General features: G+C 39.6%; 1 protein-coding gene across 4 annotated transcripts in view; it reads right to left on the reverse strand.

Annotated features, from left to right (window-relative positions):
* The window catches only part of MAP7D2 (MAP7 domain containing 2), a 77015-nt gene that overhangs the window by 29257 nt on the left and 22886 nt on the right, over positions 1-24872 (reverse strand). For all 4 annotated transcript variants that reach the window (XM_052673756.1, XM_052673753.1, XM_052673754.1 and 1 more), the window contains exons 2-3: positions 6678-6755; positions 3529-3692 (exon numbers count right to left, since the gene is read on the reverse strand). In XM_052673756.1, the coding sequence (XP_052529716.1) occupies positions 3529-3692; positions 6678-6755 (242 nt within the window). The remainder of the gene's footprint in view (positions 1-3528; positions 3693-6677; positions 6756-24872) is intronic.

Here is a 24872-nt window from a genome sequence, read left to right on the forward strand (position 1 = left end):
CAATCTCCCTTGTTCTTAGAACACAAACACCTAACAGACCCTCTAATATATAATATTAGAGAGAAAAAACTCTTCCTCTTTGCTTTATGTATTCATCAGCGTATAAGTAGCTGTTTCCTGATATTATCAGTTGGCCTCACTTTTATTAGAGTGCTTCTTCTACCTAACAACAGATAACTCTGTTATTTTCTATTTAAAGAATGTCTTTCAAAATTTGTAAAGTGTTTTTTAACTACCTCTCTGAATATAATTTATTGGTACTCCCAGCAATTTAAGATTATGGGTGTATATAAAATTCATATGGAAAAAGAGTGGGTGCATCAAAGGAAAACAAATAGGACAAATGAGGGCTCTGTTATTGCACGTGGGGAACTGGGGCAGCAGTTATGGCAGAAGGGAGCAGAGAGCAGAAGAGAGGATGCTCATTATTAGGAAAGGACTGAATTCTTCTCCTTGTGCCCACTGCATAGCAATCAATAGATTGCTTTTGCATAGCAGCCCCAATCAGTTTGCAGCAACATTTCTCTATTACTTGCATAACTGAACATCACTCATTACATAAATGACTACAAAACATTTGGAAGACATTTATTAATTCCATACATTATAATTTGATAAGTAAATAACTGACACTACACCATTCTAAGGTTTTTGTATCTTGTGTTCAAGTGCTTTTTTGTGTTGTTTTTTTTTTTTCCAAACATAACAAATAATGTATGTACACCAAAACAAAAATCTAACTACAGAGTCTTCCCAGCACTGAGATGTGAGATGCTCTTTTCCGTTTATCATTGAGTTTGCATGCTGGAACAGATTGGATTTGTCTACCTTTTTACTAGTAGCTGTTCCAATAAAAATTAGTATATTGGTAGCATGAGTACTAATTTTACCAACTCCCTTTCACAATAAAACCAGCAGATTTTGTTAAAAAAAAAAATCTTTGAATAGATGGGTGCCATCACTCTCATCTGTGCTACTAAACTTGACATGGCCCTTACAAACAATGCCCAAATTGTGTTATGGAATATGCAAGAAAGAGAAGAACACTGCTACTAAAGAGACTTCCCAATATGGAGTGCATAGTAACACATTTATCTACAATGCATTTCCAAAGCAAATGGGAGCTTCAAGATGAAAAAAGAAGAAAAAAGAATAATGATTTAAGCAAACAAGGAGCAGCTTTTCCTTTACCTAGTTGCAACTCAACTGGCTGCTTGCTGATAAAATGAACTCATTAATACCTTCTGCTGCCAAACAACAGATCTCCTTCCTTAAGGCTCATGGACTCATAATCCTAAAAGAGGGGGAAGCTTTAAAAGGAACATGGAAGGAAGGGTGCTGTTATTGAAGACTTCCCCTGATATGAAAGGTGCAGTCAATGGAGACAGCGCAAGGATGATTTTCTGACACATCTGTTTATTTTCTGCTTAAGGAGTGGCAAACGCTTCCATCATACTCCACTAGAAGCTCCAGCTGCCCTGGAGAACAACTCTGCCAGAATATCTCCATTCCCATTAATACAGACTTTAACATAACCACCTCTTCCCTGGCAGGGGAGCAGAAAAAGCAGGCAAAATAAATTTTGGTCACTTCGTATTTGAGAAGCCTTTCATATGCAAAATACCCAAACAGAGAAGGCAGCAACATGGGAAGCAAACAATTCCCCATGGTTTAATAGCCATTTACCTCCCAAATTCCTACAGACACAACAATATTTTTTAGAGTGAGATTTATACAAACTGTGCCTATCAAAATTATGCACTGCCATCTGTTGTGTTAAAAAGCAAGATAAAAACTACCTAAGGAAGACCTAAAGGCCAACCAGTAAGGCAGATTTGCAGCAAGGAAGAAAATCTACATGGCACTTCAGACACTTCATACACAGGTGACAACCAGAGCTCCAGTCCCCACCCAGTATATACCAGTCTTAAAGGGAGAAACACTGAGCACATGCTGTAGTGTATCAGCTCACTGGCCAGGGTGCATCCCCCACAAGGGTGGGAAACATGAGCTCAACGCTCTTCCAGTAAAGATAACCTCAAATGTCCAAAATGACTCAGGAGCAGTGAGTAACTTGAAATGCCCCTAGTGCTGTAAATTCATCACCATCCTTACTCTTCCTTCCTATATTCATCTCTGGGCAAATACAGGAAAGTCTTTTACAGCAGATGGGGCACCTCAGTGATGAGATCCTTGGTCTGACCTGGAACAGCCTCGCTTCAGTTTGACAACCCCCACCCTGACTGCTCCAGTAATAATCATGATGGCAGGCAAAGAAAGAAAGTGGCTCATTTTGCCTACAGCTTTCCCCTACCCTGCCTGCCTCCAGTGCAGCTTGGATTTTGACATGGATTTTGAAGTGTTTGCATTAGCCACTACCCCCTGCATCTCCCATAAAGAAGAGCAATTTTGCTTAGCTGCAAAAGGTTATCACAGCTGGAAGTACTGGGGAAGGAGAACACTCGGTCAATGATGTTACCAAAGAAGGAGATAGGTCTCCTAAACCTTTGTTCCTGTTTTTGTCATTCTTCTTAAAGTTTGAAGTGATCCACATGACAAAACATTTAAAAATGAATTCTCAGCAATTATGCAGAAGCCACAAGCACTGTGTTACAGTTGAAAGAAGAATGGCAGGATACAATTTTCTTTTCAGGTTTCAGTAAAGCAGTGAAAAAAAATCAAACATAAGGAAAAAAGCAGACAAGTATGCTGTTCTGATCCCATGTGGAAATGTTTCATCTCTTCTGTAAAGACATTTTGATAAACTTGGGAGAAGGAAGGAATTAATAACTGCAGATTTCTATAACCTTTTCATATAGAAAATAAAGAAATATCTTTTCTTGATGTGTTTTTTTTTTCCCTCTCTAAACCACTGTCCCTTTTCTCAAAAATCATTAATTCTTAATTAGTTGCAGTAGCAGTGCTGCATGTCATGCTGGGAGAAACACACACATGTACTGGGTTCAGAAATCTGCATCAGAAATTGGACTCATTAGAGAAAAAAATTTCTCAGTAAAGAGTAGAAAAAAGGTGCAATTCTGTATAAATTCTGTTCTGCATGACAAGTTTAAATCAAGACTAGGTTCTTCACTGTTTAAGAAAGAATTTCTGATTTTGTGTTACCAAGGAAATATGATTTCCTAAATATCACTTCAAGTTCACAGACAGTGCAAACAAATCAGCAAGAAAAATCTTGCCAGTTCATGAAAAAGCTGATCTGTAAGAGCTATCTTTTGGGATGCTCTTGCTTCTTCATGTAACAGTTGGAGTCCCAGATATGTTAGTATAAGTAGATGATCATTTTGTGAGATCAGACAAAAAACAGGAGACAAAAAAAGCTTTGAAAAATGTTTTTGAGGTACAAGCAGTCGTGGAGTATTAATAGTTGTGATGTGGATGCAGCTCCCAAAGTAATGCCCATATGTCCCTGGGTCGAAGAAAGAAACACCTGCAGCACACATTGATACTCAGCTATGTTAATGCTAACAGACACAGCTGCTCTTCCATATGACTCCCAGTGGACCTTACCTCCTCCTCTTTAAGCTTTTGTCTCCGCTTTTCTTCAACCGCTGCTCTCTTCTGCTCCTCTCTCTGTCTCTGTTCCTCCAGTCTTCTCCACCGTTCCTCCACTTGCTTTTCATATTGAAGCTTCGCTCTTCTCTCCTTCTCTAGTATCTGCTGCTCCCTAGCAGCTTAGGCAGAGAAAAAGGTGTGTTTCAGATACATATATATTGGCTGGCAATATATATATGTAATCCTTCAGCAGCTTTAAAGGCAAATTCTTTTTTCAGACCTAACAAATGTACTCACTAGGTTTTAAAGTTAATTATCTACATATGCTGATTCACAAAAGCCTTTGGAATTTCTTTGCAAGCAAAAGCTGTTGGAATTTCTTTAAAACAATGATTCTCTACACAAGGCTGCCTTCAAAATAAATACTAAAAATATGTATCAGCTATACTCCCCACAAAGCTTTGGAAATATATAATCCTGTACTTTGATACTACCTGTTACCTTCCAGGAATTAAAAAAAAAAAATACTATTATGGAGAGTTTCTCTAGTTGCTTATCCCAAATGGAGTCATAATTTTTGTCATTACCTTGTTACAAAATTCAGACTGCAGCACGATGTGCAGGACTGTTGCTTCAGATTTACACCAGGAAAATAAGTAGCAGAAGTTAATTTGACAAATTGTGAAAAAAATCTATTTCTTGTTCAAGTGCATTCCATAAAAAGGCACAAAATGGGTCAGTAAGCATTCTTACATGCACACAAGTCTGTAACATCATATCAACGTACATATAGCTAATATGAAACAAAGAATATTAACACAATTGATGAGCTAAGAACTTAAAAGCTAGGGAAAGTCAGAATTAGCATGGGTTATACAAGAGCAGATCCTTCATTCTGCTCACCTCTCACGCCCCAGTTTACTCTTCCAATTGCTGTTTTCCTTGTTCAGCAAATCACTGCCCTGTGAGTGTTCTCTCTTTCAACTTTTTTCCACCAATCCTAGGCTCTTTCCTAGCTATCTCAATTTCCTCTTCACAGATCAGATTTCTTCCCCCAGCTCCTTGCCCTTGGGCTCTTCATCTACAGCTGCAGCCTTCAGTCCCTTTCAGCCTCCCTCTGTCCCTAAGCCAGAGACCCCTTAGAAGACACAGTCCTTTCCCAGTAGCCACATTTCTTCCCCTTTGATTACCAGATCCTTGTAAGATACTTTCTCATGTCCAACCTGCTTTACAGAATGCCACCTGTCTTACTCTTGCCAGTAGCATGGTTGATTGTGCCTTCCCCTTTTGCCTATTTCATGTCTACCTCAGGAAAGAGTGATACGAAAGGCATGTTAGTGCTGTAGGCAAGTCTGGACTTCTCAGAATAAATTGGACCTGCCAATAGATAGTTACCTCAGATATAGTGGAAGAGGAGAGACAAGTCCCTAATTGTTGATGACTACTAGCCATGTCAGGTAGAACAGGTGAAAACTGCATGTAGGAGTTGATAAAAGACAAAAAATACAGTGAGCTGTCGGAGACTGTACTAGTTACCTTTCAAACAAGTAGGTGAAACCCAGGACTGATTCTGGACAGAGAAGCAAACCATTCTGACACCAATTCTTGTTTCTTGATTTAGGAATACTAAACCATTGGTTAATGAATTTGGCTTTGACGAGGAGATGATTCTATATTGCTGTAAAAATACTTGCTGGGTGCATAAATATTTGCTCTTCTGGAGAACTCACTGCTTTTTTTCTGAACTTCTTTAATGAATCTGACAGAGACAAATAGCTACTAAGGCCAAAATCCAAAGGTCTTGACTCTTGCAGGGGTTTTAATTCTAACCAAGTATGTTTTCAGAAGGCACATACAGTGGCTGGAGACAAGAAATGCAACCAATAACTTTCAAACCACCTGGGCTAGCTGCTCCCCAGATTGTCCAGCTTTCAGTTTTCCTCCGACCTCCTCTTTTCCTCTTTAACCCACCTCCTCTTTTCCTCTGTAATCCAAATCCTTTCCACTCATCACCTCACGTTCTCAGGAGCCAGCAAAGAAGGGATAATCAAAGTGACAGGAAAGGTAGTCTAGACTGAATATAGCTATAAGAGATAAAACTAAGACTGGTGCATGCCCCATACGGACAGAATTTCTGGGGAGATTAACTACTAAAAATTTTAATCCCCACTAAGCAGATTTCCACATGAACTACAGAAAGAAGTCTTGCTCACCAAGCTCACTGCACTAAAAAAAAAATCACATTTCAGGCCTCAGGTTTTGTCAAGATATGGTCAACAGTTTATTTATTGCAAGGAAAAGAGTATTTTCTCATCATTTTTTCCACATGTGTCCATTTTCAGTTAACACTGTCTCGAAATAAATGGCAATTTATTATTTTTATAGCAATTTTATAATTTTACAAAATCCTAGAATAATAACAAATCCTTTTAATAGGTATCATCAGGTAACTGTAAGGAACAGAGCTACTGGCCTGTCTGCATACTGCAATGAGAAAAATAAGCTTAACTGTTTAAACATATTCTTTTAAGTTTATAGATATACAAACACATTTGGGGGGGGAGGGGAGCGAGGTTGAACAGTTCATTTCTCTGCAAAATTTCCCCAGCATTTCCTTGGAGATGTTGGTAGACTAAAAACAACTGATCATTATAAAAACTCTGAAATCAATGCTTCGGAATTTGATGAATTGATTTTTTTTTTTTTTTATTCCCTTGAACAAAGATTGTTATAAAACTTTAAAAAATAATCCACTTCATGCAGGACTTAACAGCTCTGTGGTATATTTTCATGGGACTAAAACTTAACATGCTAAAATTAAGGCTGTTTTATATTAATATGTAGGATTATTTGGTAAATGTTATTCGAGGCTTATTTCAGGTTTTTTGTTTGTTTTACAAATACAAATCCTAGCAGTCAGCACATTAACCTACATTCAAAAATACATGTATCACAGAAGAAAGTCAATTAATTGCTGCAAAATATGAAATACTTGAATGGAAATTAAAGAACATATCCATTAGTTTTAAAGAAGTAATATAAGTCATAAAGGCTAGTAATAGACTAAACTACAGTGTTTAAAACTCAAAACAGAAGAAATGTCATATAACTGAAGTCTAGTAGCATATATACATGAATAATACAGACACTTCCCACCATCTTACCAAGATATTTCTCTCTTTCTTCTCTTCGTTCTTTTGCTAGTCTTTGTCTTTCATCAGTTTTTAGAAATCCATCAATGGCTGAAGTGAGAAAGAGAAGAAAAACAAGTGTTAGTAAAACCAAAGAAGCATCCCAAAGAACTCTCTGCTTCCTGCAAATTGAATCTAGTGCATGTAACAGCCCGGACAACAGAAATGACTTTGCACTTGGTGGAGGCAGATGGGTTAACAATCTCTTACCTACTGCTGAAGTCCAAACACACCTCATCGGCCTAAGCATCCGGCTCTTCTCAGTGTGAACAAACAAGCTCTTAGTGCTCATTTTAAAGTTTGTATGTTTCTTGGGAAACATCATAAAGATGCAATCAGTGTCCCTTCCACTTTGGTAGTAACCTCAAAAGTGAGATCTTGGCTATCAAGTTTAGCCAAGTTTTTGGCTAACAAAAATAAAAGGCAGTTCAGGAAAGCAATAGAAACAGTATGTAGTTCTCTCATAGCTTAATGCTGTGTGGAGTCCCAGCCGTAGTATTTGCAGCCTCCCAGCCCACAGGAAACCACCAGCACCAACTCACTGCAACAAGCAGTAATTACTGCAGGATGAGGCTAGGCAGACAGCAGCCCTTCTACTTCCTTTTCCTGGTAGGAAACTGTTTCCCTCCTCCAGTCGGTACCTACAAGCACATTACTCACCTGGGAGGAGGTTGCTTTGTTTTATAGCCAGACATTGCAGCAAGGCCCAATCCACTGAACAGCATGATTTGGCCCGGCAGTGAGAGCATGACACATGAGGAGGCTGGGAGACACCTGCCTTTGCACCCTGCAAAGAGCTGATGGCTGGGTCTTCACAGACTCCTCCATCCCAAACACCACACACAAGCTCTCCAGGCCCTGCTTTCTGGACAAGCCTTAGCCACTGACTTGAGAGAGCAGCTAGCTGACTGCATCCTTCCAACAACAGGGCCTCCAAAGCCCCTGTTTCTCTCTTTACTTCCAGGATCTCCTGGGGTTTTAGCAGGGCCGCAGTGCACACAAGCAGAGGGTTTCACAGCAGTTTATATCCTCCACCATCATTATTTGGGCTCTCTGCTGAGTTTCCATATAATGGAATCCCCTTCCCCTTTTGCACAAAGAACTGCAGATGGTCTTTTTTTTTTTTTTTTTTTTTTCAGATAAGTACAATGGAAAACTGACTTGGATTCTAACCGCAATTCTTCCCCAAAATCACACTTCTAGGCTCAGGGGGCATTCTGCCCATGGAAGCAAAGCTTGTACAGAGCGAGGACTTTTCTGTAAAGGGAACTGCTATGTAGTAAGTTTGAAGACCAGCCTCAGTGGCCTCTTGTGGCTAGGAAAAAATGCCAATGCTCACACAGACAGCAACTGCCCAAAGGCAGCCAGGTCCATGGCAAATGGCAACTACAGCTGTCGGCTGGATAGTTACATCAGGAATGTGTGGGTCAGATCAATATCTACTTATGACCAAAGACTCTTCCTACTTCCAAACTAGTCCAGTTGTTTGTTCGCTTGGCTGCCATTAATTGTCAGATTTGACAAGCAGTGAGAGCAGCAACTGAGTACAGCAAACGTGACAGGGGGTTATAACTACTAGGAAGGGCCTGCATTTAAGTGCCTAAAAAGAAGAAGCCTGTTGTCAGCATGGTTAAATTACAGTTCCAATTAATGGAAAGTTATTTGAAGATCTGAAACTAAAAAACAACTTGGAAACTACAATTTAGACTAGAAGGAGCAGATACGAAACCAAATCTGGATGAAGATCCCAGGGAAGGAAGATTGGTCTTGAGAGCAAGCACAGGCTGCAGGCAGGGAAGGAGACGAACAGAGGCAGGAACTGAGCTCTTAGGAGTGAAGGGGAGCAGTTGAGAAGTGACACCTGAAGAATGGAAAACTGGATGGCAGTAAACTGGAGGGATTGGAGGAGCTTCTGGTTCGTGTTCATAAAACAATGTGCTGACTTTCACTGCCCTCCTGCTTCCAGCAAATACCTATGAAATCTACACATTAAATTATGTCCAATAAAATTATCAATAAAATTGCCAATAAAATTACAGCAATCTATTTCTACTGTGTTTGCTTTATGAATGCAAGTGGGCAGAAGTGGATCTAAAAGCTCCAGCCTTGTCACAGCTGCCACAGCTATCCCAAGCTGACATGGGATGAAACTTCCACTTTTCTAGGTTGCCTTCCTCAAGACTACAGATGTCTCAATCCCACCAGCAATATTAAAAAGACTGTCAAGGTTGCACTGCCAGATGCTTAAGAAATGAGAATGTATAAGAATTAAAACAGTCTGCACATTCCTTGTTTGCTTCCTTCCAGACATATTATTATGTATTTTTTCTTTTTAGGTCCCTTGGCTTATGCAGTACATAGGATGAACTTCCTCAAGGAGTAAACCAAGTTCATAACAAAGGAATTGCAGTTTATGCTTCCTGCTTCATTTCCTTCTGAAACTGGAAAGTGTTTAGAAAAAGAAAGAGAAATAATTTGAAGGCTGCCCTGGAGAAGAACACCCCACACTTGGCTATGTCACAGAAGAAACAACAAAATACATGGGATGACTGTTCATTAAAGGTACAACTCACCAATGCAGAAATGAACTGTGTGGAGGAAAACAGCATGTGATCTCTTGAAACACAGACATCATAACTGCATACGCATGCAGCAAGGGTAGCATTAAAATAGCACAGGCGTCTTAGAGCTTTGAAGGCTGGAATAATATTCCCTGGGTAGTAACTTCTATTCTAGCATGATTTTTAAGGCTTCAATTTGTTTAATACATGCCTTCACGCAATATACATTATAAGTGCAATGGGTACACCAGCTATTTGCGATGAGAAATTTGATTAACGATAGGAATGCAAGTTCTGTTTTGCAAAACAGACTACGAACAGCAAGCTAGCACAGACAGCTCTACAATTACAATAACACTACACCATCTCTGCTTTGTAACACGAACTGCCGGTAGATGGCAGAACAAGGTTTAAATGAAAAAACAAAACCACACAGCAAAAATGCTTTCACTGTGATGTAGGAAGTGACCTCAGGTTAATATTTTGCACATTCAGCTTTATCCTGAGCTTTCTTTATGTTTAACTAAAGCAGTTTAAAAAGGTGTGTAACAGTTGCACAACATTTAAGACACATAAATATATGCCAACCAGAATAATGAATATGAAGAATCACTAGCAGAAAATTCTTCCTTTACCCCCAGTCTTGCAAAATATGGAAAATGCTCAATTAACAACAACAAAGATGTTATGGTAAGGAGCCATTCTCCCTTCTCCAAGTAAGTTGCTGCTACTTATGTTTTATTTCTCAGCTCCACTCTGCAAAAATCCCTTTTCAGGAAGTCCCCATTCTCAAAGGCTGCTGTGTGTCAGTTAGGTTGTGTCTGACCACTGGGCTAATTTCTCAAGGCTGTGCCTCTTTTTTGACTGAAGAGAGTCAGCTGCTCCTCTGGGACTTTGTTACAGGAAGCACTTCTAAAGAAGATTGTAACTTAAAACCAGTTAAAACATTAGCAGCCTTGCAGCAGCAACCTGCCATCTAATGCTGAAAGACTATTTCAACACTTCGTTACTTTGAAATAAATACTCAGAACTAAAAATTGACATGTTAATCAGTTTCAACTCTTTTTGATGGGCAACGTATATCTATTTAGACACATGAAACAGTGCCAGAACATGTACACTTATTACACACTATATACCACTGCATAAACTTCTTGGCTATCGCTAAAGACAGAAAGGAAGATTCTTGTGTTCTGACAAGGCACAAGGCAAGCTTTGTCTTTTGAAACCCATCCCCTGCTACTGGTTGAGAATACAAGTACTCAAGCAGGACAGTCAGGTTGTTGGAAGCTGAGAGTATGTTCCAGTAGGATGAACGAGCTGCCTAGACACTTCCTCTTCTGAAATTTGCACTGGAGCAGCAGCAAACAGGTATGGCTCCTATTCATAGATTTTCTTACTTTGTTTTTAAACCTGTGTAGTCTTCTGTACTCTATAATATCCCATGATGTTTAGTTACATGTTTATATACAGGAGATACTCAAGCCTTTGGTAGCAGACACCCCAATGAAGAAGTTAAGTGGAGATCCAAGGCCAGCTTTATATAACGCATTGAGAGCTTTGACCACGTTGCATAGTCTGTTCAAGGCCGTTAGACCTTTGTCCATTCTACACAGCAACATTCCTCCTTTGCCACTGCATGCATCACCTAAAATGACATTGCTGTATTGGTGAAATTCCTAGTTCAAGTGCACTTCTGTCAGAGGGAAAGCAATTTTCTTATGTATCATGTATGGTGTTCAGGGAGGCAATACAGCTGAATGCTCACAGAATAAGCACCCACCAGCATGGAGGTGGCCTTGATAGCAACGTGGGGAGCAGGTCTGTAGAGCAAGCCACACAAATGAACCACTGCACTTACCACCCACCCTTCTGCTGGCAATCTCCACTGTTTCAAATTATATTTATCTCAGTTGATAGAATCAAGGTTTTACTCCTTGGGATCTGCTTTTCCTCCTTCAAGACTGTTCTTCGAAATAACAAAGAACATGCTTTTCCACCTGCTGCTGCTTTCCAATGCTGAATGAAGAAATATCATATTCTTCAATTTCATGGTGACTGACTATACTCTGCAGGGAGACAAAGGTTTAAGATGGCATATGACTGGGGTCATGGAGGACTATTTCCATCAAGAAAAAGCATTTTTTCTGAACTTATAAGATATTGCTGAGAGGCTTTCAGGTAGAGTCTACAGGCAAACGACAGATGAGCCTTACAGTTATGCCAATAAAATCCTGTAGAACTTCCTCTTTTTTGATAACAGCCTTTTATTAAGTTTAATTTAAGAAGCTTGCTTATTGCATTGCACTCAAAAAAAAAAAAAAAACCAAAAAAAACACCTACAAAGGAACAGAATTTTTCAGTTGCAGCTAGTTAATTTTATTGCTAGGTTTGTCAGTACAGACTTCAAATATAACTAGAAAAAAAGGTATTTTCTATTATGTCAGAGATAACAGGGAAGTTATTTGTTATTATAAAGATGTTAAGTGGACAAAGTCATTAAGGGCAGACTCAGTTGCCAAACACAGTGGCATTTCAGACACCCAGGGCTAATTGTGTAAGACATGGCCTGGCAAGTATCAGAGAGAACCTGCCAGGTATCTGCACACTCCAGTTAAACAACTGGGACACCGCGTGTCACAAGATGCCAGCTTCGTGTTTCTGATCCCCACACTAAATGTTCAAGGTTTTCATTTGCATCAGGATGTATACCATACTAACACAAAGATAACAGTATGAAAATATATCCCACAAACACCTTATCAGCTCCCTGGGACTGCATGCCCTGTGTATAAGCTGTACCTAGCCATAACAGGGCCCCAGGCAGACTCCAGTATCACAGACATAGCAGTTAAGTCTCACAGGTCATCAGAGAGCAGATAATAAACACTAGCAGAATTTTTGTCATTTATGAAGACATTAATGATGACTGAACAGATCTGTGTTAGACAGCCTAAGATGCAGCAAGCCCATACAAAGCAGCTGCACTGAGTTAATGTGTGTTCCATATTGCCATTTCTTAAAAGTGCTTTGGCAGCCACTCTCTCACACAGGAGGGAGACAGGAGTTTCAGGCTGAACTTACCAGTCCCCTTCACCAGTATGTGGTGCACACAAATCTTCACAGCTGTGTTTTTCAAGACTGCAATAGAGCTGTCCCTTCAACTCACTACTACTGGTGGTTAGAAAAAGTGCACTCAAAAGGGGATGAATGGTGAAAGTTCAACCACGAGTCTAACCATGGTTGTTTGGTTTGTGGCTTTTTTTTTTTCCCCTGAAGAAAATGAAGATTAAAAAAAAAAATCTTGTGTCATGTTTATGAAGACAAAGTTAAATACACAATTTCTAAGTGAATCAGTTTCTTCAAGTACTCTGTATTCCTAGCTCTGACAGTATAGCCCCTACTTCTGTCAATGTAGATCCTAATTAACCCTTTCAACCTCACTATAGCTGAAAAATTCTCTCAAGATGTTCTTACACATAAGAATGGATACCACGCATGATAATAATTTCATTCAAATAAATATAAACATTTTAATCCTACATTTGTTTCTGGAAATGTTATTATTCATTAGCACAGATTTTTAGCATCAGATCTTGACAATACTCAAACACACCAACTCCCTTCCAGAACTATTTACTGTCTGAATGCAGCTAGTTTGAAAATGCTTGCAGGACTTCTTTACACACAAAACTTGGGTAAAGAACCATTCTCAAGCCCTCACAGAAGCAGTGTCATTTCTCTGAGAAGTTTACCTTTGTAGCACACCTGAAAACCTACAAACTAATGCACAGTGGATTTTCATATGCTGCAAGATAAAGCCCATGTAAAGACATGCAGAGCTGGTAAATAAGCATAAAAGAGAACCCTCTCTGTCACATAAATCATATTGTGTTCCTTTTCCCTATGCTTACCTTCTATGATGCTTGGTTAGCAAAGAGGAAGGAGAAAGACGACAAAAAGAAAGGAGTTTCCTTTTGCTTATTGTGTATCTTTCACACAGCAATTAGTAACAAATGGGATTCATTCCTCTGCTAGAAGACAGGCAACTACTGTTAATAGTGCCATACAGAACACAAAATAAAATGTTCCTATATATGAACATTATGTCCAGAGCCTTAGCTAATTTTTCTGAGTGCCCTAATGTGAGTTTTAAAGCAGCTATAGCTCCAGCAGTCACTGATCAAAGTAATCACAGCCCCAGGGTTAGCTACAAGACAGCTCTGCAACTGGGGTCCTGTCTTCATTTTGCTCCTGTTCCCAATGAGACCTTCATCTCTTGCAGAACATCAGCAGATGCAGTACTTCACATCAAGATATTTCTTATACGAATAATTTTCAGATATATTTATTCTTAAAAAAAAAAAAAAAAAAAAAAAAGGACTTTATACAGTATTAGAATTATAAGTATTAAAAATCATTCACACTTTCATCTTATAATAATTTAAGCAGGCTTTTGAAAAAAACAAAGCTTGATTTTAAGAAGTACATATTTCTTTCCTAGTAAATGTAGACATTTTCAGTGTAAAAGGCTATCATATTTAAAGAGGCACTGTTTGAGATGTGGAAAAATCAGTCTTTAAAATTGACCCAGTCACCACTTTTTCTTATCATCAAGAAGGCACTATAATTAAAGCTTTTAGGAGTATCAACCAAAAATAATAATGCAGTCTTTTTCCCGTTCAGAGACCCACCAAGCTTATGGTGAGGAGTAGAACAAAACAAGTAAATCCCAAAGGAATTTGTGCATTCCCAACTCTACCTTGATAACGGATTCACACTATGCAAACTCCACATCCCAATGAAGCCAGCCTTTTCTAACCCACGCACTGATCAACCAAACCTATGCCACTAACAACTAACCACTAGCAACTAACTTCTGTGCCTGATCATGGGCTACTATTTCAGCACCTGATGAATGGAAAAAAAATCAGTGGTCTTTCTGGAATGAAAACCATGCATTCTGTGACAGAAAAAAAAAAAAAAAAAAATAATTCTAACTCATAGTTATCATTTTGAAAGTAAACAGAAGCAGGGTTCAATAAGGAGCAATTTTGAAGAGCTGGAAATAGGCTGAAACAACAAATCAAACCTCAAGGTTATGAACATTATAGCTGCAATGTTTTTCCCTCACTATATAAGCTTTTTATCCTTCCATGCACTTACTGCATTTCTCTTAAATCAGTAACTGTCCTAACGTGCATTTAGCCTGCACACACTGCTTTGCTTGCACAGTCCAGTCTCACTGACTCCAGCAGAACTACTTTGTCAGAGCTGGTAGACATAATTCATCAGGTCCAGTGAGCCATCACATACCTTGTCCAAGCCTGAAAGAGGCCCTGTCACCCATGCACTGTCATAAACACCAACTTTAGGACAAGAAGCAACGGTCTTATGTTGCACCAGGGGAGGTTCAGGTTGGTTATAAGGAAAAATTTCTTCTCAGAAAGAGTGGTGAGGCAGTGGCACAGGCTGCCCAGGGAGGTGGCAGTCACTGTCCCTGGAGGTGTTCAAGAAATGAGTGGATGTGGCACTGAGAGACATGGTTAGTGGGTATGGGGGTGGTGAGTTTAGAGTTGGACTCAATGATCTCAGTGGTCTTTTCCGATTGCAATGATTTTATGATTAATGAAAAAATGCTTTTATTGGGAAGGGCATCTATAAATACCTTAAATACTGGTTGGCTAGTTCACTTAAGCTTACAGACTCAGCAGGAAATATTGTCACTGTAGGCCAGTAAGCCTTGAGTCACGGTCATTTTGCTCCAGTTATCTAACAGAAATGCTGTAGAATCGCACACAATTCTTTTTTTATCCAACTCAGTGATTTCAACCCGAACAGCAGCATTTCAAGGACGTACGCAGCAATACAAACAAAATTCAATCTCTTTTCAAAAATTTAGAAAACGTCAGTTTAAAAACAAAAACAAAAATTCATTATTACTCACTGAAACTAAAAACAACAGTTTTGCATCCTCAGTGTAGCCCAGGACACTTCAACTCTTCACTAAAAATTTCCTTCTGGACTTGTGCTACACATTCACAGATTAGTATCTGTTGATTGCATGTATTTTTGATGAGGCATTAAATAACCAAAGCCCAGTGAAAATTAGGATTTCAATGAAATACACTGAACTGTTAAGCAGCAAGTGATATAAAAACTATCAGCTTCCTCCACCTAACTGGCTTTGCTGGTATATAGCACTGAAAACTGACCTTATTCTTTAGCTCTATTACAGCTTTCATTGCTCTGCTGCACTCAATGATAGCTAAAGCCTATGAAGACAGCAAAAATGAAGGGCAGACATGCTATATATCATGAGCTTTAGCTATGTCCTTACAGGCACAGCAGTCCTACATAGCCCTCAGGTGGACAAGCAGCCTATCTGCAGCCGGAGCTCCACTCCTGCTGTTTCAGTGGGTTTTTTTTTGTTGTATTTCTTTTTCTCCCCCTCTGACAATGACAGCTCTCACTCAAACCTTCACAGCAACTTCCAATGCTGCAATTTACAACCAAGGGGTGCAGGAGCCAGTATTTGCAAAGGTGCTTATTTGGAGAAGACAGACAGTTCCTACACACAAGCCCTTAGAAAACTTACAGCATACTGCTGGGAAGGGCTGATATGTTCACTCTCAAAATACTACCAGCCTGAGCTATATCCCCTATAACACCTGGCAGTGGGGCTGTTTCCCCTCCTGTCCACCACTGCATGAGCCACAGTTCTTTGCTAACATCCTGCTTCGTATTGGAGAAGTGGAGATGATTTTCCCACCTTGGCATCAGCCTGGAGCATTGGTCACATTGCCTGGATCAGGATATTCAAGCGCTCTGGCAAAGCTTGATATTGCACTACTGGAGCTGCATTCACCTGAAAAGGAATAGCACCTGTACAGAGTACCTGCAAATCTCCAGGTTCAGGTGGATCAACCTGGGGGTCAGAAGGACTGTGTTTTGAGGGTCATCCTGAGGAGCCAACGCAACGTCTTGCATGGTCTCTGCATGCAGGGCTAGAGGGGCAAAGCAGAAGCCTGTGGGAAAGCAAGTGCTTGCAGATGGGCCAACTGGTAGGGATTAGAGAGCAAAAGGGAAGTCCTATAATCTAACTTCTGAGTAACCCGAATATCCAGGTTCTTATACAAAACCATGACACAGCAAACCTACAGTTAGCTTGTAAGGCATTCTTCTCCAGCACTGAGTAGAAATTACAACATAGATTTGTCAGTGTTTTGTTGTTGTTTTTTTTAATATTATCTTCAAAAATGAAAGTAATCTAAAAAGGAATAACTGTTGAAGAAACAATAAAACAGCGTTTCAATCTGTAGATAAAGAAACCACACAGAGAACACGTGAGCTTGGTGAAGGAGCTGATCAGACAATGCAATTTGCAAGACGTATCACTGACCTTAAACAATTGAATCCAGATGTGTGTAGAGACAACTCCGTAAAATCATCCTGCTAATATTTATTTCATTTCCAGTCTAATTTGTTTCAGTCTAGCAGAGCTATTTGTTCTTTGCGATTTGCTATGAGTTTTAGAAAAAGTATATAGAGAATCAAGAATATCTGTTGGGCTTGTAACAATGCTTACAAAAACACCACTGCCCGTATACCCTTCATTTCCAACACACACCTACTTTATTTTCTCTAGACAATGGAGTTTACTTTTCAATGTTACCTTCATTTTTCACAATACCCTACTCTTCATCATTAAGTTGGTGACGACTGAAGATGTGGAGAAGACTTCAGAATGTTTCCCTTCTATTCTTTGTGGTGAGCGAAATGAACATAAAGCATTTAACAAAAGCAAAGTAACAAAGCACTGATGACTTACAAACATGGGCTCCCATCAATTACTAATCTAAAAGGCTTCCAACTTTCCTATGCCCCAGGCTGGTACATGCTGAAACTACCTGCTACACCACACAGAAAAAAAACAACCAAACAACTGGATTTCTGATGAAGGAAATGCATTTCCCCTGTCATTTCACAAAAGCTTCAAAAAACAAGCAAAGCTGATTAATCCAGAGTGGATATTAGCAAGTGAACTTTATCCTCTATGGACTTGACCGTGATTAGGAGCAGGAATTAAAATGTTTCTTTTACCAGGCTTCACACTAATAGTACTAACTGTGGACTCATTTAAAGGAAAGGAAGAACAGCCATTGATACATCACAATGAAAGTGACATATTATAGGAAAAAGCACAGCATGCTCAGAGGGAGAAGAAGCTTCTACAATTAGATGTCTTCCTTTACCCTATTTCCTTGCATTCTGATAGGTGTTTTATGCCAATATGTTTCATAAAGAGAGACATCCAGTCTCACTGACCTTGCCTGCTCCACTCTGATGGACAGACAATGTTTCATTAAACCAGCCAAAAGCCATTTGATCTAGTGAGTTACTATTGGAAGAATAATCTTCAAGACCAGAAGGCAGCATGCAGACAAACTGATGCGCTAACAAAACCGAGGCTGATAATTTCTGCATTCCTTGAAGTTGCGTGAACCTATGTTCCTAAATACTGATTTCATTTGATCTTTTGCACTTGAAAAGGTGCTAAAAAGATTAATCTACTTTATTACCACTACAGTAGATAAATCTTCATTTAATCTGTAATTTCTCAGAGGATTATTCACTGAGTTTCCGCTCTAAATCTTCTTATTTGTTTACGTAAATTCAGAACACTAGTCACGTTATCAGCTCTTGTGGGCTGCATCTGGAGTGCTACATCCAAGCCTGGGGCCCCCAGTACAAGAAAGACACAGAACTCTTGGAACGGGCCCAGAGGAGGACCACTAAGATGATCAGAGGGCTGCAGCACCTCTCCTATGAAGAAAGGTTGAGGGAACTGGGATTGTTTAGCTTGGAGAAGAGAACGCTCCATGGAGACCTCATTGTGGCTTTCCAGTACTTGAAGGGAACGTATAAACAGGAAGGGGAATGGCTGTTTACATGGGCTGATAGTGACAGGACAAGGGGGAATTTTTTAATTAAACTGAGGCAGTGGAGATTTAGGTTAGATATTAGGCAGAATTTTTTTACCCAGAGAGTAGTGATGCACTGAACAGGTTGCCCAAGGAGGCTGTGGATGCCCCATCCCTGGAGGCATTCAAGGCCAGGCTGGATGTGGCTCTGGGCAGCCTGGTCTGGTGGTTGGCGACTCTGCACATAGCAGGGGGGTTGAAACTGGGTTATTGTTGTGGTCCCTTTCAACCCAGGTCATTCTATGATTCCATGATTATTTCAGGGTAAGAATTTGTAACTTTCACTGATGCCCTTATTTGTTAGGGTCACAACCCAAAGTGAAGTTTTGTGTGATGTACAGAAGTGAATTGCATGCAGTTTTCAATCTCATGCCAGGACTGCCTCTCTGCATGGACATTTTAGTAAAATGGTTGTGTACCATCACAGAGTAAAAAAAGTTACTTGTTTGGTTCAAAAACTAAAAATGCTTATTATCTTAGTGGTAGAGTCACCATCCCTGGAGGCGTTAAAGAACCACGTGTGGATGTGGCACTGAAGGGCATGGTTAGTGGGCACAGTGTGGTGGGCTGGTGGTTGGACTAGGCAGTCTTAGAGGGCTTTTCCAACCTTAATGATCCTATGATTCTGTGAATATAACTCCCTTTAGCTCACTTATTACATCACATCTTGGTTGATGGCTTACAGGTAATTATTGATAGAGGGCAGAGGGACGGACAGATAAACATGATTCTCCCTGCTTCATTTACTTTTGAAACTAATGCAGACAACAGAAACCTTGAAATGGCAGCCAGGCACTTAAAACCAGATTCCAAGTCCCTTTATCATTTGCATGCTCTGAGAAACAAAGTGCACTCAGTGAGCAAGGACACTGCATCTCACTAAGGGTTTTTCTGTCTTCATGGTCCCTACTCACACTTGTTTTTTGTTTGTTTTATTATAAACTTTCAGAAGCAAATCAGCAACTCTAAAGCCATTCTTTTCCTAATACTTCAGAGTATCTAATTAATTGCCTGCCACTTTTAAACTGGCAGGCTTAAAGGAAGGCAGGCAGGGATGCTGTACAAAATATGCACTTCAAGAGGTGCTTAATCCATTGTTATGACATAAAATTGACAACATAAACTGATCAACAATAATGAAACAATAATTTTCAGAGGAATTTTTTTCTGTTGTTTCTTCATAAAAAGCAGAATAAGAAACTGTTAGCTGTTGCAGTTTATCAAACCAGCATTATTTGCTCAAAACTGAATGATAAATGAGCTTAAATAAATCTTTTGCAAGGAACATAATAAACTCTAAAAGGAAATGAAGGTAATTATTTGCACCAGTGAAGAGCAGTATATAGTACTTGATCTATAGTGGCTGGCAGTCCCGCCAGTGGCACGGGGGTTGGAACTTGATGATCCTTGAGGTCCCTTCCAACCCAGGCCATTCTATGATTCCATGATAAAAGCAGTAAGACTTAAAGAGAGTCTTGCTCAAAACAGCTACTGCACTCCGACTGAAGTCACACTGATTCCCTTATCTGTATTGAAGAAGAGTTAATATTTCTGATAGTTACTGAAGAAGACGACATAGTAATCTCAAAGACAACACTCCTCAACATTATTTGAAGACATCATCTTTTTCCTTTCTTTTCATAGAATCATAGCATCTCCAAGGTTGGAAAAGATGCACAGGCTCACTCAGTCCAACCATCCACCGATCAGCAATAGCTCTCACTAAACCATGTTCTTCAACACAACATCCAAACATTCCTTGAACACCTCCAGGCCCATTCTACTATATGACCACTCTTTCAGAGAAGTAGCCTGAATCTCCCCTGGCACAGCTTGAAGCCATTTCCTCTGGTCCTATCACCATTTACATGAGAGAAGAGGCTGACCCCCAGCTCACTATAACCTCCCTTCAGGTAGTTGTAGAGAGAAATAAGGTCTCCCCTGAGCCTCCTCTTCTCCAGACTATTTTCAGAAATGTTAAAAACATAGGTTACTAAGTCATTCAATTTCACTCTCAAAATGACTCCAACAAAGACACCTGCCGGCTAATGTAAGAAAAAGAGCTTCCTTCCTCACACTCAAAGATTCAGGCTTTTTCTAAGTATTTCACATCTTCTAACCCTATGAAAAAGTTAACAGGCTTACTACCGTAACTTATACAAAGCTAGCCTCTATAGGAAGATTAGTGCACAGAGCTCTGTAGGTGCTGGCTTTCTAGACAAAAATATATATACTTTACACAGTAAAGATACCAATATTTCAAGATTATGCTTCTTGCTGGCAAAGGGTTCAGTAGGAAGCACTGTCTGTTATATGAACAATCAAAGCCTACATTAGTCCTAATGTTTCTCTGTGTTGGTTGGTTTTGCTTATTCATCTAAACCAAGTTAGATCGATTTACAGGATTAAAAGCAAGCAGTAAGATTGAGGAAAATCAATGTTTATATGCATGTATATTGATATATGCCCCTTCATAAATATATATGGCAGAATAGTTAAATAAAACAAACAAGTTAAAATATTGTTCCAACCACGGTAATAAACAGAAGGACCTTTTTAAAACACTGAAGATTGAACTACAGGCTTACTGAACTCTTCTACCCTTAACACCAGTCCCAAGCTATAATGCTCACTAATCTGCAACGTTATCTCAAAGTTCAGCAGGAAAACCTGGTCATGCCAAAACCTGTTTCTCCAACACAGCAGTGCCCTGGTGCTTTTCACCTCTGGACCAGGATTGGCCTCTGTGCAGCACAGAGCACATTACAGCCACAGGAGGAGTTCTGTGGTGTAAAGGACAACACACGAGATAAGATCAAGTGGTGACTGGATGTTATACAATGTTGACTTTTTAATTTTATTTACTGAAAAAAAGCCATCAAGCTGTATTTATACGCACATGGAGAACATGGGTTTCTGATAACTCTGCCAAGATGACACTTCAGTGTGATTACACCTGTTTATTAGCCTAGTGGAATGCTGCTGCAGAGAGTACTAGTACTTCATGCTCTGTTGTTTATCCTGATCTTACGTAGTTTTTTCTCACTCTTTATTTAAAATAAACAAAAAAACAGATAAGAAGGAAAGGCGCTGGCACAGCTGCCCAGAGAAGCTGTGGTGCCCCATCCCTGGAGGCGCTCAAGGCCAGGTTGGATGGGGCCCTGGGCAGCTGAGCTGCTGGGGGGCAGCCCTGCCCATGGCAGGGGTTGGGGCTGGGTGGGTTTTAAGGTCCCTTTGGGCTGCATTCCATGCATCTCACTCCCACAGCCCCCTTCAGCTTCAAGCACAGGCACCCTATGCCCCTTCCCCAACACAGGCAGTCTGAGGAGGCCCCTGAACTGCCATAGGGCTCCCCAGCACATGCAAAACAACACAGAGGTTTTAAGCATACCATCACATTAAATCTCATTCTGAAAATTCAGTCTGGCCTATACAAACAAGCAGCAACACAGTACAGAGGGATGAGCACACGTGACAAGTGAGTCTCATGGTGGACACAGACCTGCAGCAAGGCCACAGCAGACCAGACACAAGCAGGCAGCCCGACCAAGCCAGCCAAATCATCTGAAGCAAGACTAGGAACTTCAACAAATCCAAACTTTTCACATTTGTCATGACGGCAATGCAAAAAATCACTGTTCCTTTTCTTTAAGTCACTATTAAGGCAAGACAGACTTCAAACCAGAGTAAAGAGGAGCATTTGCTTCCTTACTGTAGCCGATTCTTTCCTTCTCGTTTGACTGTTTACAAGTTGCAAGGTTATAAAGCATAATTTCTTCCAATATACCTTACAGTAAAACTTCCTCCTACCTCAACCCAGTAGTAGTAAAATTTTTTTTAAAAAAAAAAAAACAAGAGAGAATCTAAGCAAACCAAATGGATTACAAAAATAATAAGACACTGATTTTTGAACTTTACCTAGGTCCCTCTACTACATTAACTCGGAAAATAGGTCCACTCCTCTTTTTTGAAGGAAGTTTGACCAAAGACATTTCAATATTTTATAAAAAATGTTACAGATCTGTTCTTAATCTGAATCAAAATGTAATACACAGCTTTCATTGTAACTTCAACAACATTTTAGAAATGAAAATAACATAAATTTAAGTAGAGATGTAAAATAAAGCCTCAAGTGAGCTGTTAATTTTAAAATGAGTTAACAAATTACTCAATTTTCCACTTTCTTTCCTCTGAGTTGTGTGAGTGGTTATTTGGCATACGTAAACATCCTTGCTAGCGACCTGACCCAAACTACCATAACATCAGTAGTTTTTTTTGTCTGAAAGGATTCAGGGATCCAAGTGCAAGATTAAGTGCTTCCAAACTGATATGTCTGATAAATGTAATGTTGATATGTGGGGCATCCTATTTGTTACGACTAAAGTTGACTCAACTTGTGCTCTTATACAGAAGTTTAACTTTCCTCATGTATTTTCTGTTAGAAGTGTAAAGGTGTATATTTGGTTTAAAGAACTATAACCTCATTTTCAGTACGATCCTCCCAGCTTTGCTTATCCCTGCCACTGGCAGAATTCTCAGTTTGGTTTTTACCTATATAATCAGCAATTCCAGTATCTATTTTTATGATATGTTCATTGAATTTCTTTTAATAGAAAATTAGAAAAATCACTGATGACAGTTGCTAGTGAAAACAGAAAGTATAGCATCATTCAAAAAAATTAAAGAACAATTGAGCCTGTAAGAAAGAAATGCTGAAACATCCACTCACATTCTCATCCTTACCTAAAGCTTCTTCGGCCTGGCAGACTCAGAACCTCCTGTAAGAACCATTTCTTCCCTTTTCCACCTCACACATGCCAGTCTGCAAAGACATTTATTTCCATAGGCAGCTATCTGCCATTTCCAGCTCTCAGACAAATCTCTCTGCTTTAAAGCTTTAAAGACTTATTTGCCCCATTTTAAATAACAGCATATGTCACACTACAGAGCTAAAACAATTACAATTTCTGTTTGATACACTACTTCAGAATAAGTCTTTGGGTACCACCGCCACTTCAATGCAGTGCTCAGAAAGTGATGTTGAAGGTTTGAGAGCAAAGCTTTTTACAGATACAAAGAAGTTCCAGCTGATAAATGGGGAAGGGTGATGGCTCAGAGTCCTTGCGGGCAGGCTGCGGGCACTGTAGGCTTTTCTCATCAGCTGTGGAAATTCAGCAAGCACAACAGTTTGGAAAGCTTCTTACTGGTTCAGCGAGCAAAGGGAGCTAACACACTTCAGAACCCCACGTTAGCAGCCAATTAAAAGCTTCACATTATCACATCACCTCACTGAATGCAAATAGGCAGGAACACCGAAACTTTGCAGACCTCTTTACAAGATCAGATAAAAAAAAAAAGAAAAAAGAAAAACAACAGAGTACGTACAGTTCAGTTCCCACAGCTATCGTTCCAGCACAGACACACACCCGGGAGCATCTCTACTCAAAACAGACACTGTTTTCATTTGATGAATACTGTGATTACCTTAATGTAGCTAATTTGGGGTGAGCATGTACAAAATCCTTTAAAAAGAAAGCTGCCTCTTTGCTAAGTAATGTTTTTGTACTAACTAGCCTACTTCTGTCCAACAACCTCCCTTTTGCAGTTCTCATCTATTAAACATAATTATAGCAGAGAAGATCACTTGGATGCTAACACTTCTACACTACAATGGCTCTGAATCCAGTGAGAAAAAATAGCCAATATACACAGAGCATTATTCTCCTATGGTAATAAAGCAATTAAACCATGTACATTGATGTACTAATAAGCAACACGGCTACATGCCTCTTTAGCGTCACAGTGGGGTGAGAAACTGTTGTACCGCAGTCATTTCATGAGGATCCAAACAGGTGGAGAGGAACTGGGCCAGTGTACAGCAGCTGAGCAAGATGGTATTTTTGCTAACTGCCTTCTGGTGCTGCAGAATCTAATTTCCACCCAGAAAAAAAAAGAAAAGTTGCTTGGCAAATTTAGTACATTCCTACATATGCCTCAGTGAATGGTTTTGAAGTGTGGATCACACCTATTTGTCTCATGAGCTTTTGAATATTGATTTAGGCAAGTGGAACTTGTCTTGGACTCCATAATTAAGAACTATTACAAGGCTGATCAAATAATACAATTAAAAAAATAAAGACAAAACATGAAGTCTCCTCCAATTCTTCCATTATCTCATAAATAAGCAGCTTGACATAAGGTATTCAAGCTGTTAGGGAATTTATTTATTTGTAAATGACAAACCAATCTCCCTGTCAGTCTAACAGCTTTTCCTGGGGAGTCAATTTACTTAAAAATAAATTCAGTCATTACCATACTGAGACAGAATTATTAGATTACAAACGTAATTGCAATCTGAAGCATTGCAGTCATGTGAAGAGATTTCTATAGAAAAAAAAAGTTACCTAAATTTAAAATTAAGAGTTACGTTCAGCCTTTATCAGATTTGCTTCTGGGAGTGGCAGTCACAGAACCGTAGAATCATCAAGGCTGAAAAGACCACTAAGCATCTACTCCAACCACCAGCCCATGCCTGTGACTGCTCTATACCTCTGCTACATACACTTTTTCTTGAACACCTCCAGGGACAGTGACTCCACCAGCTCCCCTGGAAGCCTGTGACA

Source organism: Tympanuchus pallidicinctus, unplaced genomic scaffold (assembly GCF_026119805.1).
Source record: "Tympanuchus pallidicinctus isolate F22 unplaced genomic scaffold, pur_lepc_1.0 scaffold14, whole genome shotgun sequence".
In the NCBI taxonomy this organism is placed as follows: Eukaryota; Metazoa; Chordata; class Aves; order Galliformes; family Phasianidae; genus Tympanuchus; species Tympanuchus pallidicinctus.